The sequence below is a fragment of the Oryctolagus cuniculus genome, chromosome 1 (assembly GCF_964237555.1).
Source record: "Oryctolagus cuniculus chromosome 1, mOryCun1.1, whole genome shotgun sequence".
NCBI lineage: Eukaryota > Metazoa > Chordata > Mammalia > Lagomorpha > Leporidae > Oryctolagus > Oryctolagus cuniculus.
The window spans coordinates 228973866-228989470 of record NC_091432.1 but is presented as its reverse complement, the minus strand read 5'-3'; the positions used below and the strand labels follow the sequence as shown (position 1 = coordinate 228989470).

Below are 15605 nucleotides of genomic sequence, written 5' to 3'. Positions count from 1 at the left end.
TAGAGAAGAAGATATGGAGAGAGATCTTCAATCCACTAATTCACACCCTAGATGTCTGAATCTGCCAGGGCTGGGCCAGGCCAAAGCCAGGAGCTTCATCTGGGTCTCCTACATAGGTGGCAGGGACCCGAGTACTTGGGCCATCTCCCACTACTTTCCAAGGCACATTAACAGGGAGCTGGATCAGAAGTAGACCTTCCAGGACTCAAACCTGTGCCCATATGGGATGATGGCATTGGATACAGCAGTTTAGCCTGCTGTGCCACAATGCTGGTCCTGTCCTTGTGTCATTCTTATGCATTATTAAGTGTTATGTGAAGCTGACAGACATCTAACCCTAGAATCATCGCAGAATAGTTGCTTTTCTTGTCAGAAAGTATATACTTGGGAGGTGGGTGATGTGCTGCTTGAGACACCCACATTCCATATTGGAGTGGTGGTTCCTGTCCTAACACCTCTGCTTCCTATCCAGCTGCCTGCTGATGCATCCTGGGAAGCAGCAGATAATGGCTCAAGTGCTTGGGTTCTTGCCACCCAAAGAGGAGGGAGACCTGGATGGAGTTCCAAGCTCCTGGCTTCTGCTTCTCCCTGGCTGTTGCAAGCATTTGGGGAGTGAACTGACAGTGGAAGATAGTGCATTTACTTGTTCTCCCGCTCATTCTTTATGTGTCACTCTGCTTTTCGAATTGAAGAAAATAAACAAACATTAAAAAGAACAGTATACTTAGGAGTAGCATTTGGCCTACTGTTTCAGTTGGTTGGGCTGCCTGGGTTTAGTGCCTGACTCTGGTTCCTGACTCCAGCCTCCTACTAACGTAGACCCTGGGAAGAAATGGTGATGGGTCAAGTAATTGAGTCCCTGATACCAGGTGGGAGATCTGGATTGAGTTCCTAACATCCAGTGTCAGCTCCAACTCTGGCCACCGTGGAGAGTGAATCAGCAGATGGAAACTGGCTCTCTTTCTGTGTCCCTGCGGCTAAAGTAAATAAAATATTTAACAAATATAGTTAGTCTTGGTGATGGTGTTGTGGCATGGTGGATAAAGCCGCTGGTATCACATATGGGTTCATGTCCTGGCTGCTCTACTTCCCATCCAGCTCCCTACTAATGGCCTGGGAAAAGCAGTGGAAGATGGTCCAAGTGTTTGGGCCTCTGCAACCCATGTGGTAGACCCAGAAGAAACTTCCATCCACTGGATCACTCCTCAAATGGACACAAAGGCTGGAGCTGGGCCATTCCAGAGCCAGGAGCCAGGAGTTTCTTCCTGGTGTCCAGTGTGGGTACAGGGGCCAACCACTTGGGCCATCTGTCACTGATTTCCCAGGCACATTAGTGGGAAGCTGGATCAGAAGTGGAACAGCCAGGACTCTAACAGGAGCCCATATGGGATGCCAGCATCATAGGCAGAGGCTTTACTTGCTATACCACAATGGTGGCTCCAGAAGATCTCTTTCTGTCTCTCCATGACCCTCAAAATAAATTATAAATCTTTAAAAAACTATGTACTTGAGGCTGGTGCTGTGGTGTAACGGGTAAAGCCACCACCTGCAGTGCCAGCATCCCATACAGGTGCCGATCCAAGAATCGGCTGCTTCATTTCTGATCCAGCTCTCTGCTGTAGCCTGGGAAAGCAGTGTTTGAAGATGGCCCAAGTCCTTGGGCCCCTGCACCGGTGTGGGAGACCCAGAAGAAGCTCCTGGCTCCTGGCATCAGATTGGCTCAGCTCCAGTCATTGTGGCCATTTGGGGAGTGAACCAGTGGATGGAAGACTTCTCTCTCTGCCTGTACCTCTCTGTAACTCTGCCTTTCAAATAAATAAATAAATCATAATATATATATATATATATATACATATATACACACACACACACATATATATGCACACACACATATATGTACTTAATCCTTTTAAGTATGTCCTTGTTTATTTTCTATTTGATCCTTATTTTTAATATTTTAGTAAAAGCTTGCATTTTATTTCTCTTACAGCGGCTATGTGACTATGTTTGTGACCTCCTCTTAGAAGAGTCAAACGTTCAACCAGTATCAACACCAGTGACAGTGTGTGGAGACATACATGGACAGGTAAAAATTTCATGAGCAGGTTTTTACGTTTGGTGTTCATGGTCCATTTGTATTAACATTTTTGCTGCAGAATTTAAAATGACAACAGAAAACAGCTGATGGTTAGCTAGGTTGCCTCAGTCTCTGTGACTTTTTTCCTTTTTTTCCTTTTTTCCTGTTCTGGTGAATAAAAGCAGTAGTCAAATTGTTCGAGGAGTTTGTTGAAATAACACTTGGAAAGTGAATAGAATGTAGCATTGTGTTCTGTGGAATGGTGGGAGTGGAAGATATAAAATACAAACTTGAGCTGCTCTTAGTAATAGTAGGAGATGTTTTGGTTTTAGGTACTTCTCCCCACATTTGTGCTTTCTGTTCATTTCTTTTGAGTCTATTCATGTCATACATTGTTGAAAATGTATCATTTCTGGCCGGCGCCACGGCTCACTAGGCTAATCCTCCGCCTTGTGGCGCCGGCACACCGGGTTCTAGTCCCAGTCGGGGCACCGGATTCTGTCCCAGTTGCCCCTCTTCCAGGCCAGCTCTCTGCTGTGGCCAGGGAGTGCAGTGGAGGATGGCCCAAGTACTTGGGCCCTGCACCCCATGGGAGACCAGGAGAAGCACCTGGCTCCTGCCTTCGGATCAGCGCGGTGTGCTGGCCACAGCGCGCCAGCCGCGGTGGCCATTGGAGGGTGAACCAACGGCAAAAGGAAGACCTTTCTCTCTGTTTCTCTCTCTCACTGTCCACTCTGCCTGTCAAAAAAAAAAAAAAAAGAAAAAGAAAAAAGAAAAAATGTATCATTTCTTTAGTGGCAATGAGAATAGCAAAGGTTCAGGAAAATAAAATTGTTGGTGCATGATTTCACAGCAGATTGCTAATGGAATGAGATGAAAAAGATTTAATTCATTTTTTCATCTGTTGCGTTTCTGTTGGTAAGAATTTCAAAGCAGTAATGGGGGGCCACACCTTACCTTTGGATTCTAAGTGTTCAACCAACTTGGAACCCTTATATGTATTTATAATATTTGAGAGTTACAGAAAGAGAAGGAGAGACAGAGACCTTCTGTCTGCTGGTTCACTGCCTAGATGGTTGCAACAGCCAGGGTTGGGCCAGGCAGAAGCCAGGAGCCAGGAGGTTCATCTAGGTCTCCCATGAGGGTACAGGGGCCTAAGCACTTGGGCCATTCTCTGCTGCTTTCCCAGGCCATTAGCAGGGAGCTGGATCAGAAGTAGGGCAGTCGGGACATGTATAGTTCCCATATGAGATGCCTGCATTTCAGGCAGGTTATTTATTTAACTACTATGCCACAACACCAGCCCCTGTGGGTTTTTTTTTTTTTTTTTTTTTTTTTAAACTGGGAAATAAAACCTGAACAGTAGGGGCTCCAGCCATTGAGGCCAGTTGGGAAGTGAACCAGTGGATGGAGGACCTCTCTCTCTCTCTCTCTCTGCCTCTCCTATCTCTGGGTAGCTTTGACTTTCAAATTAAAAAAAAAAAAAAAAATAGCCTGCTTTATAAATTTTTTAATTTTGAAGCCCACCTGTGGTTGTTTGGGCAGGCCAAGCTAAATGATTTCATGGGCCTATATGGCCCACAGGCCAGATGTTCCCCACCCCTTTTCTATGTAAACAAAACACAAATATTTATTATCCTTTTACAGAGAATATACATGGAAATTTTAAGAAACCCATTCCTAAAGTCACTCTAGAGAACTTTAATTTTAACAGATCAAAGATGACATAATGGGGCCTCTGTCTAGGAGCTGATGACATGCAGATGTCAAGTTTATTATAAGCTCCCTCTCCAGAAAACAGCATGAAAAGCCAAAAGGTAAACAGCCCTGCAAGCAGTCAATAGGATTTACTCATGGAGCATCCCCTAATCAGAGTCAATTCACGCACAATTCTGCAGTCATATTTAAGGCAGAGTAACTGCACGGATGACACAGGCAATCATAAATACTATATTGTGGGGCTGGCGCTGTGGCGTAGCAGGTAAAGCTGCCGCCTGCAGTGCCGGCATCCCATATGGGTGCCGGTTCGAGTGCCAGCTGCTCCACTTCTGATTCAGCTCACTGCTATGGCCTGGGAAAGCAGTAGAAGATGGCCCAAGTCCTTGGCCCCCTGGGAGACCTGGAAGAAACTCCTGGCTCCTAACTTCAGATCGGTGCAGCTCCAGCCTTTGTGGCCATCTGGGGAGTGAACCAGCGGATGGAAGACCTCCTCCCCACCTTGTCTCTTTGACTCTCTGCCTCTTTTCTCTCTGTGTAACTCTGACTTTCAAGTAAATAAATAAGTCTTAAAAAAAATACCTCATTGTTCATAATACATTACTGGTCCTATTGTTCCAACTTCAACGTATGCATATAGCAGACTCTGAATGACTGTTCAGTTTCTTTTTAAAGATTTATTTATTTGAAAGTCAGAGTTACAGAAAGAGAGAGGTTTTCTATCTACTGGTTCACTCCCCAGATAGCCACAATGGCCAGAGCTGCGCCCATCTGAAGCCAGGAGCCAGGGGCTTCTTCCAGGTCTCCTATGTGGGTGCAGGGGCCCAAGGACTTGGGCCATCTTCTACTGCTTTCCCAGGCCGTAAGCAGGGAGCTGGATTGGAAGTGGAGCAGCCGGGACTCAAACTGGCAGCCATATGGGATGCCGGCACTGCAGGTGGTGGCTTTACCCGCTGCACCACAGTTCTGGCCTCAAGCAGGCTAGTTTATTTTTTAATTTTTTTTGACAGGCAGAGTGGACAGTGAGAGAGACAGAGAAAGGTCTTCCTTTTCCTTGGTTTACCCCACAATGGCCGCTGCAGCTGGTGCACCACGCTGATCCGGTGCACCACGCTGATCCGAAGCCAGGAGCCAGGTGCTTCTCCTGGTCTCCCATGTGGGTGCAGGGCCCAAGCACTTGGGCCATCCTCCACTGCACTCCCGGGCCACAGCAGAGAGCTGGATTGGAAGAGGAGCAATCAGTAGGCCAGCACCGTGGCTCAATAGGCTAATCCTCCGCCTAGTGGCGCCAGCACACCGGGTTCTAGTCCCGGTCGGGATGCCGGATTCTGTCCTGGTTGCCCCTCTTCCAGGCCAGCTCTCTGCTTGTGGCCCGGGAGTGCAGTGGAGGATGGCCCAAGTGCTTGGGTCCTGCACCCGCTTGGGAGACCAGGATAAGCACTGGCTCCTGCCTTCGGATCAGCACGGTGCGCCAGCCACGGCGGCCATTGGAGGGTGAACCAACGGCAAAGGAAGACCTTTCTCTCTGTCTCTCTCTCTCACTGTCCACTCCGCCTGTATTAAAAAAAAAAAAAAAAAAAAGGAAGAGGAGCAACCGAGACAGAATCCGGCGCCCCAACCGGGACTAGAACCCGGGGTGCCAGCACCGCAGGCAGAGGATTAGCCTATTGAGCCGTGGCGCTGGCCAGCAGGCTAGTTTTTAAGTTGAAACTTTTCTGTGGCTCATGAATGATTTTATAAATATCCAAATGGTCCTTGTCAGAAAAAAGATTCCCCACCCCTGACATAGAAGATCCTCATAAGCAGTGCCTTAAAACAGTCCTCAAAACTGGAATAAACCAGGTCATGTTTTCCTTTGGTTATGATATTAAAACTAAGGGGTTACTTGTGTTATCAAGATATTTATTTATTTATATAAAAGACAATTAGAAATCTTCCATTCGCTGGTGCACTCCCCAAATGACTTCAATGACTGGGGCTGTGTTAAGCTGGAGCCAGGCTGGAGCTCTGTCTGGGTTTCCAGTGTGGGTAGCAAGGGACCAAGCACGTGGGCCGTTTTCTGCTTTCCCAGGTGCTTTAGCAGGGAGTTCGATTGGAGGTAGAGCAGTCAGGACTCAAACCAGCCCTCGTGGAATTCCAGCATTGCAGGTGATGGCTTAGCCTGCAGTGCCACAACACAGCTGTGATCAGAGATCAGAAAAAGACAGTTTCAAACTACTAAAATAAATCAAAATCAAGAAATTATACTTTCATAATATACATACTTTTTCAAATGTACAATTCTTCTGAACATTTATCTGTGTTTTAAGTTTAACAAAGTGCTTTTTTCTGCACTATGTGTCAGTATCTTTTCAAGAATTCTCAGAGATAAGGTCATTTTGTAGAGTCTAAACTCACATAGTTACTAAGGAGCAGAGCTGAGATTTGAAACTCACTTGGTTCCTCTTTTTTTTTTTTTTTTTTTTTTTTTTGACAGGTAGAGTTATAGACAGTGAGAGAGAGACAGAGAGAAAGGTCTTCCTTCCGTTGGTTCACTCCCCTAATGGCCGCTACGGCCAGCGCTGCGCTGATCCGAAGCTTGGAGCCAGGTGCCAGGCCATAGCAGAGAGCTGGATTGGAAGAGGAGCAACCGGGACTAGTACCCGGCACCCCAACCAGGACTAGAACCCTCATTGCCGGCACCGCAGGCAGAGGATCAGCCAAGTGAACCACAGCGCCGGCCCACTTCGTTTCTCTTATACATGTTCCTTAACCACTATTACCAAACTCAGAATATTGTTTCTCTTGTCCTTTTTTTTTAAATGGAAGTGTTTGTGTAGGTTTTTGTTTGTTTGTTTTTTAGATTTACTTATTTATTTAAGAGGCAGAGTTACAGAGAGAGGGAGAGACAAAGTGAGAAGTCTTCCATCCACTCCCCAAGTGGCTGCAAAGGCTGGATCTGGGGTGATCCAAACCCAGGAGCCAGGAGCTTCTTCTGGACCTCAATGTGGGTGTAGGGGCCCAAAGACTTGGACCATCTTCCACTGCTTTCCCAGGCTGTTAACCAGGGAGGTGGATCGGAAGTGGGCAGCCAAGATTTGAACTGGCGCCCATATGGGATGCTGGTGCCACAGGCAGAGGCTTAGCCTTCTGTGCCACAGCACCAGCCCCTGTACTTGACTCTTTTTTTTTTTTTAATTTATGCATTTATTTGAAAGGCAGAGTTAGAGAGAGGCAGAGGTAGAGAGAGATCTTCCATCCACTGATTGATTCCCCAAATGGCCACAACAATTGGAGCTTGGCAAATCTGAAGCCAGGAGCCAGGAGCTTCTTCTAGGTCTCCCATGCTAATGCAGGAGCCCAAGGTCTTGGGCCATCTTCTGTTGCTTTCCCAGGCCATAGCAGACAGCTGGATCAGAAGTGGAGCAGTCGGGACTCAAACCAGCACCCATATGGGATGCCAGCATTGCAGGTGGCAGTTTTACCTGTTATATCAAGCCCGGCCCTTGTACTTGACTCTTAAAAGCAATCGCTGATTAAAAACATGGACTTTGGGGCTGGTGTTGTGCCATAGCGGGTAGCTGCCACCTGCAATGCAGGCATCCCATATGGGCACCAGTTCGAGTCCTGGTTGCTCCATTTCTGATCCAGCTCTCTGATATGGCCTGGGAAAGCAGTAGAAGATGGCCCAGATACTTGGAACGCTGCACTCATGTGGGAGACCTGGAAGAAGCTCCAGGCACCTGGCTTTGGATCAGTCCAGCTGTTGCCGTTGTGGCCATTTGCGAAATGAACCAGCAGATGGAAGACTTCTCTCTTGCTCTCTCTCTGCCTCTCTGTAACTCTGCCTTTCAAATGGATAGGCCAGCGCTGCAGCTCACTAGGCTAATCCTCCGCCTGTGGTGCCGGCACCCCGGGTTCTAGTCCCAGTTGGGGCGCCGGATTCTGTCCCAGTTGCTTCTCTTCAGTCCAGCTCTCTGCTGTGGCCCGGGAAGGCAGTGGAGGATGGCCCAGGTCCTTGGGCCCTGCACCTGCATGGGAGACCAGGAGGAAGCACCTGGCTCCTGGCTTCAGATTGGCACAGCATGCTGGCCATAGTAGCCATTTGGGGGTGAACCAATGGAAGGAAGACCTTTCTCTCTGGCTCTCTCTCTCACTGTCTAATTCTGCCTGTCAAAAAAAAAAAATCTTCAAATAAATAGATAAATCTTTAAAAAAAAAAACAAAAAAACACACAAGGAAAAAACAAAAACATGGACTTCAGCGCCATAACATCTGTTAGCTAATTAGATTGAAAGTGAGCTATATCCTTTGAGACTTGTACAGTTGTCCCTGTCCTGGGGCCATTCTAGAATTGCAGTATTGGTTTGAATCTGAATCAGCATGTTGGCAAGCATGAGCTGAGGAGTGAAGCAGTATAATGTAGTGAGAAGATTACAGACTTCACTGTCAAACATAGGTTGGTTTAGATCCTGGCTTGGCCACATACTAGCTAGTTAAGAGACTTCATCTAGCTCACAAATCCTCACAAGTATGGCCTACATAGACCCTTGGAGGTGCCTAAAGTGGTAAAATTGCTTTTGCCTCCACATGAATCAAGGAAGTGGTACAGACTATGCTAGTGATCATTGACTTCTGTATTCATACATAGGCACAGTAAAATAAATGCTAGTTTCACTCCAAGATGCCTTTAGTGGTGCAGTAAATATTAATTTTATTAACTGTCTACCTAAGTATATATATATATCTTTTGAATATTCCATATGATGACATAGGAAGAATGCATAAATCATATTTACTGCACACCAGAGAAAGATGGTTTACTCAAGGAAAAGTATTTACATGGCTCTTTGAGTCGAACTTTTAGGCAGCCACCTTGTTTTTTTTAAGATGTATTTATTTGAAAGGCAGAATTAGAGAGAAAGAGAGGCAGAGCGAGAGACATTCCATCTGCTGGTTCACTCCACAAATGGCTTCAATGGCCAGGGCTGGACCAAGCTGAAGCGAGGAGCCAAGAGCTTCTTCCAGATCTCCTGCGTGGGCACAGGGGCCCAAGTATTTGAGCCATCTTCTGCTGCTTTTCCCAGGCACATTAGTGAGATAGATTAGAGGTGGAGCAGCAGGGACTTGAATTAGCGCCGGCGTTGCAGGTGCTGGCTTAAACTGCTATGCCACAACTCAGGTTCCATGTTTAGTTTTTTGTTTTTGTTTTTGTTTTTGTTTTTGTTTAAAAGGATTTATTTGAAAGAGTTACAGAGAGAGGTAAAGACACAGACAGAGATGTCTTCCATCCGCTGGTTCACTACCCAAATGGCCGCAATGAGCCAGTCAGAAGCCAGAAGCCAGCGCTTTTTCTGGATCTCCCACATGGGTGCAGGAGTCCAAGGATTTGGGCCATCCTCTGCTGCTCTTCCAGGCCCATTAGCAGAAAGCTGGATTGGAAGTGGAGCAGCCAGGACTTGAACTGGCTGCCATATAGGATGCTGGCACTACAGGCCAGGGCTTTTAACCCACTGTGCCACAGTGCCAGCCCCTCCATGTTGAGTTTTTAGGAAAAAAATTGTTATCTATTTGCTGTGTTAACTTTTGTATCATTAAAATAAGATGCTTAATGTGGGTGAGATGTTTAGATTAGCATGTTTAGAATTTGAATAACTGGTTTAAAAAATGATATAGAAATTCTCGAGAGATAATTGAGATATATGGGTGAAATTTGAGAGGAAGGACCTGTAATATTAGTCATCTATGAATGATTATGGCAATTGAGTTATTTAGTGGGTTTTCTTTAGGCTTGGAAACTGTGCTTAGCAGTTTTGCTTACACTTTATTCCTTCTTACAGAAGTAAATATTTGGAGTTCTCTTAATTAGCTGATTGTTTATATGTTTCAGTCTCAGCTTTATTATTTTGCTCTAGAATTTATAATCAGTATATACTGCTTTTTTTTTTTAATAGTTTTATGACCTTTGTGAACTATTCAGAACTGGAGGTCAGGTTCCTGACACAAACTACATATTTATGGTATGTAAACACCGGTGATGTCATGTGCTTATATAAAATGGAAGGGATTTGATTTATTACATGTAAGTTGCATGATTCCATTGTCATATGACATTTGCTATTTAAATATATGAAAAAGTGCTTATCTATTTTTCTACATTTTGCCAGTATCCTCTAATTGAGAATAATTGTAAACTTTTTGAGCATTCATTTTCATCTCTTATTAACCTGTGGATGGATGAATATACACACATGTGAGATTACTTGAAAACACAGGGAAAATGCATCTTATAAAAAAGTGTGTGGATTTCAAATATTTTTGTACCAAAATAAACTTCAAAAAATTATTCAAGAGGCAGAGAGAGACATACCCTCGTCATTGCTTTAATGCTCTTAGTGACTGGAACTGGGCTGGGTAAAGCTGGGAAATGGAAACGCAGGTCTCTTACATGAAGGAAGGAACCCAAGTACCTGGATGGACGCCTCTGCCTCCCAGAGTCACATTAGGAAGGAAGCTGAAGTCAGGAGCTGGACTTGGGTATCTAACACTGGCATCTGTTAGAGGATGTAAGTGTCTTAACCTCTAGGTGAAATGCCTACCCTAAACTTTTTTTAAAATAGATTTCTTTTATTTGGAAAGGCGGAGTTACAGAGAGAGAGGTAGAGAGAGAAGCAGAGAGAAATTTTCCATCTCCTGGTTCATTCTCCAAATGTCCACAATGGCTGGAGCTGGGACGAACCGAAGCCAGGAGTCGGGAGCTTTTTTTGGGTCTCCCACGTGGGTGCAGGGGCCCAAGGACTTGAGCCATCCTTTACTGCTTTTGCAGGCCATAGCAGAGAGCTGGATGGGAAGTGGAGCAGCCAGGACTCAAACTGGCACCCATATGGGATGGCAGCTGCAGGCAGAAACCTAATCTGCTGTACCCTTGATTGATTGATTGATTTTTTAAAAAGATATATTTTATTTATTTGAAAGGCAGAGTTATGGGGAGGGTTAGGGAGATAGATCTTCCATGAGTGCAGGGGCCCCAAGGATTTGGGCCTTCTTCTGCCCTCTCAGGCACATTAGCAGGGAGCTGGATTGGAATCAGAGCTTCTGGGACTTGAGCCTGTGTTGCAGGCATCAGTTTAAGCCATTATGCCATAAAGCCACAACGCTGGTCCCCTCAGCTTATTTTTTAATACCATTTTCCCACAAAATTTTGCCGTCCCCTTATACACATAGCTACTAAGGGGGGTATTTGTACTTTCCTTTTCGAATGTCATGTTACTGTTGAATGTTTTCTGAATCCTTCCATTATTATCATCCTTCAGAAAGTTTCTGGGCCACCTTCCTAATCTGTTAACTGTTTGCTTTTGGTGTCATATTGGTCCAAGACAAAGATTAATGGAAAGTGTGCTGTTTCATCATAAAACAGGACATTTGTACATAGAGTATTTGCTTTTCAGAAAAAAAGTTTACTTCAAGTAGGCAGCTCTTTTGATACAGTTAAAAATGACTTTTTCCTAATATTTATTTATTTATTTGTAAGGCAGAGAGAGAGAGAGAGAGAGATCTTCTGTCCTCTGGTTCAGTGCCTAAGTGGCCAGGATTGGAACAGGCTGAAGCCAGAGCCAGGAACTCAGTCGTGATCTCCCTGGGCGGCAGGGGTCCAGGTACTTGAGCCATCTGCTGCTGCCTTCCCAGGCCCATTAGCAAGGAACTAAATGGGAAGCAGAGCAGCTGGGACCTGAACCAGCACTCTGATATGAGAAACTGGTATTAAAGTGACAGCTTAACCCACTGTACCACAATACCAACCCCAGCTAAAGTAATTTTTAAAATTTAAAACTAATTTAAAGAATTGTATTCACACATAACTTTTAGCATCTTCTAATGTCAGTAATAGAGGATTGAAATAATGATTTCACAGAGAAAATCCTTGAGAGAAATATATGGCAGATTCTTATAGGCCTCTCTTGAATCATAAACACAGTTTGATTTACTTAATATTTGAATTTTTTTGTTGAAACCTAGTTTCCAAATAATACAATGTATAATTCTTTATTGCTGTTATTCTGGGATGTGTCTTTGTTTGCACACCTTGATATAATTTTAAGAGAATGTTACCACTGTTGTGTTGTTGTAACTGTAGGCTTTTACTTTACAGGGTGATTTTGTAGACAGAGGTTACTACAGCTTGGAGACCTTCACTTACCTTCTCGCACTAAAGGCTAAATGGCCTGATCGTATTACACTCTTGCGAGGAAATCATGAGAGTAGACAGATAACACAGGTGTATGGATTTTATGGTAAGACATTCTGTTTCTCTGAGTCCAAATATTATTTTACTTTCTTCTTTGAAAAAGGGCTGTGCAAGTCTCAATATGTTCCATATAAATGGGATATTGGAGTAGCAGGCAGCAGCTTAGCCTGCCATGCTACAACTCTGGAACCTGGAATTGTTTTTCCGTTACTGTTTTTTTGTTCGTTTGTTTGTTTTTAAGATTTGTTTGTTTATTTGAAAGAGTTGCACAGAGGCAGAGAGAGAGAGGTCTTTCATCCGCTAGTTCACTCCCCAAATGGTTGCAATGTCCAGAGCTGGGCCTATCCGAAGCCAGGTGCCAGGAGTTTCTTTCAGGGCTCCCATGTGGGTGTAGGGGCCCAAGGACTTGGGTCATCTTCTACTGCTTTCCCAGGCCATAGCAGAGAGCTGGATCAGAAGTGGAGCAGCTGGGACTGGAACCAGCTCCCATATGGGATGCCGGAACTTCAGGCGGCGGCTTTGCCTGCTATGCCACAGTGCCAGCCCCTTCAGTTACTGTTAGATATATTCTTTTACATACACAAATCTCTGAGTTGGCCCCAGGGACGCTAAGGTCTCAGGGGTTAGAAGCAAAACTCAGTCATTAAATGTAAAGTTAGATGATTAATGTTTGTTTCCTTTCTACGAGTAACTTTTGATTTTAATTCACAAAATATCATATAGTATTTTAAATAAAATTTTTGATAATGTTTTTGAAAATATTTTGGATAACATACTAAGGTTCAATGAAAGCAAAACTAAGATTGTTTTTCATATCACACAACCATGCATCACTTTAGGGCAGAAATAGTTTCTGAGAAGTGTTTTGTTAAGTAATTTTGGTGCAGCTGTCACGGAGTATATTTGCAGACTGAGATGCTACAGTGTCTCACAAGGTGGTACAATCCTGGTGAAACAGTCTTAGCAGACCACTATCTCATATGCAGTCCACTGTGGCAGAAAGGTTGTTAGGCAACACATTACTATGTGTTATATATAAGATTAACGTGTATAATATATATGACTAATGTTATATGTGCTGTTATACAGGTTGAGTAGACCTTATCTGAAATGCTTGGGCCCAGAAGTGTTTTGGATTTAGGATTTTTCTGGATTTTGGAATATTTGCATATACATAATGAGACATTATTGGGGATAGGACCCAAGTCTAACTGTGAATTCATTTATGTTTCATAAACACCTTATACACTTGGGCTGAAGGTAATTTTATATAATATTTTTAGTGTACTTTTACATTGAGATATTTACTTACTTTGTTGCATCATTAATTATGGATTGTGTTGTAATTATGAGTGGGTAAATTTTGTATCCCCTCAGGAAAACAGCACTATTAAGTGGCTGTCTAACATCTTGCGGAGATTTATGGCATCATGTCAGCACCCAAAACATTTCAGATTTTGGAACATTTCTGATTAGGGATGCTAAACCTGTGTATATAAGACTAATGTTATATATAGGGCGAATTTTTTTAGAATTTAGTACACATGCTGTTTTTTAAAGATTTTATTTAGTTAGTTATTTGAGAGGCAGAGTTACAGACACAGGTAGAGACAGAGAGAGAGGTGTTCCATCCTCTGGTTCACTCCCCAAATGGCTGCAACTGCCAGAGCTGAGCTCATCTGAAGCCAGGAGCCAGAAGCTTCTTCCTGGTCTCCCACATGGGTGCAGGGGCACAAGTACTTGGGCCATCTTCCACTGCTTTCCCAGGCCATAGCAGAGAGCTGGATTGGAAGAGAAGCAGCTGAGATAAAAACCAGCACCCATATGGGATGCCGGTGCTGCAGGCGGAGCCTTAGTCTAGTATACCACAGCACTGGCCCTATATAGGACTGATTTTTAAAAAATATTTACTTATTTGAAAGAGAGAGAATCTTCCATCTACTGGTCACTCCCCAGATGGCTGCAAAAGCAAGGGCTGGGCCAGTCTGAGACCAGGAGCTCCATCCAGGTCTCCCATGTGTGTCACAGGGACTCAGAATCCTTGAACCATCATCTGCTGCTTCCCAGACACATTAGCATCAGGAGTTGGATTGCAAGTGAAGTAGCTGGGAATACGTATCTATTTAAAGTTGTTTTTTTTTTTTAATTGTATTTGAAAGGGAAGGTTAGAAAGAGAGAGGGAAAAGCAGAGGGAGAGATTTCTGTCCACTCGTTCACTCCCCAAATGGCCACAACAGCGGGGGCTGGGCGAGGCTGAAGCCAGGAGCCTGGAATTGCATCTGGGTTACCCAACCTGGCTGGCATTATTTGGGGCATCTCCTGCTACTTTCTCAGGTGCATTAGTGGAGTAGCTGAAACTTGAACTGGTGCTCATGGGATGCTCAGCCCCACTGCACCACAATGCTAGCACTAAGGAAGACATTTTAATTAATAAGTTGTGACTGTTCGGATGGGCGCAGCTCTGGCTGTTGCGGCCAATAGGGAGGACCCACACACACACACACTCTGCCTCTCCTCTCTGTTTAATTTTGACTTCCAAATAAAAATAAATCTTTAAAAAATATATATATATCTTGGGGCCGGCGCTGTGGCGCAGCAGATTAACGCCCTGGCCTGAAGCACCAGCATCCCATGTGGGCGCTGGTTCTAGTCCTGGCTGCTCCTCTTCCAATCCAGCTCTTGGCTATGGCCTGGGAAAGCAGTAGAAGATGGCCCAAGTCATGGAAGTCCAAGTCACTGCACCCACATGGGAGACCCAGAAGAATCTTGCTCCTGACTCCTGGCTTTGGATCAGCACAGCTCCAGCTGTTGCGGCCAATTGGGGAGGGAACCATCAGATGGAGGACCTCTCTCTCAATGCCTTTCTTCTCTCTGTGTAACTCTGACTTTCAAATAAATAAATGAATTAATCTTTAAAAAAAAAATATGTCTTGACTGAGGAAAATGACAATAGCACAAGATCTAGTACTATATTTTTTTTGATCCCAAAGCTGTCTTTATCTAGTGTTTTTAGAGTGGTTTTATTTAATAAGAGAAGCCAGAAAGCCCATAGGAAGGAAATGATTTTAGTTATGGAACTTAGATTAAAATTAAAGTAATAAAGTGTCCATATATAGTTATGAATTATCTTGGATCTTTATTTCACACTGATAAGAATATATTGTGCAGTTATTAAGTACCATGTGCTTTGCCTGTGTAAAAAGTAAAAACGCAAAGCATCTGCAAAAGGAGCTCAGTGGTAATCTCTCATGGCAAGTTTATGTAAGGTCTTGCTTCATACAGAAATAAAATTTAGAAAATGATGAAGATTGATGATAGCCTAGTCTCCTTCCTATACCATTTTTAGTGGTACTTATGATAATGTGGTATGTTAGGTCTTACTTACTTATTTATTTGAAAGACAGAGATAGGGAGATCTCCCAACTGCTAGATCACTCCTTAAATGCCTGCAACAGCCAGGGTTGGGCCAGGTTGAAGCTAGAAGCCAAGAACTCAACCTGGGTCTTCCACAGGGGTGATAGGAACCTAAGTAGTTGGGCCATCACCTGTTGCTTCCCAGAATATGTGTTAGCTAGAAGCTGGAATCAG

At 44.2% G+C, this 15605-nt stretch overlaps 1 protein-coding gene across 2 annotated transcripts in view; it reads left to right on the top strand.

The window, feature by feature from the left end:
* PPP6C (protein phosphatase 6 catalytic subunit) overlaps nucleotides 1-15605 on the top strand; it is a 36029-nt gene that overhangs the window by 14973 nt on the left and 5451 nt on the right. For both annotated transcript variants that reach the window (XM_002720442.5, XM_017350096.3), the window contains exons 2-4: nucleotides 1991-2086; nucleotides 9727-9792; nucleotides 11922-12063. In XM_002720442.5, coding sequence (XP_002720488.1) covers nucleotides 1991-2086; nucleotides 9727-9792; nucleotides 11922-12063 — 304 coding nt within the window. The remainder of the gene's footprint in view (nucleotides 1-1990; nucleotides 2087-9726; nucleotides 9793-11921; nucleotides 12064-15605) is intronic.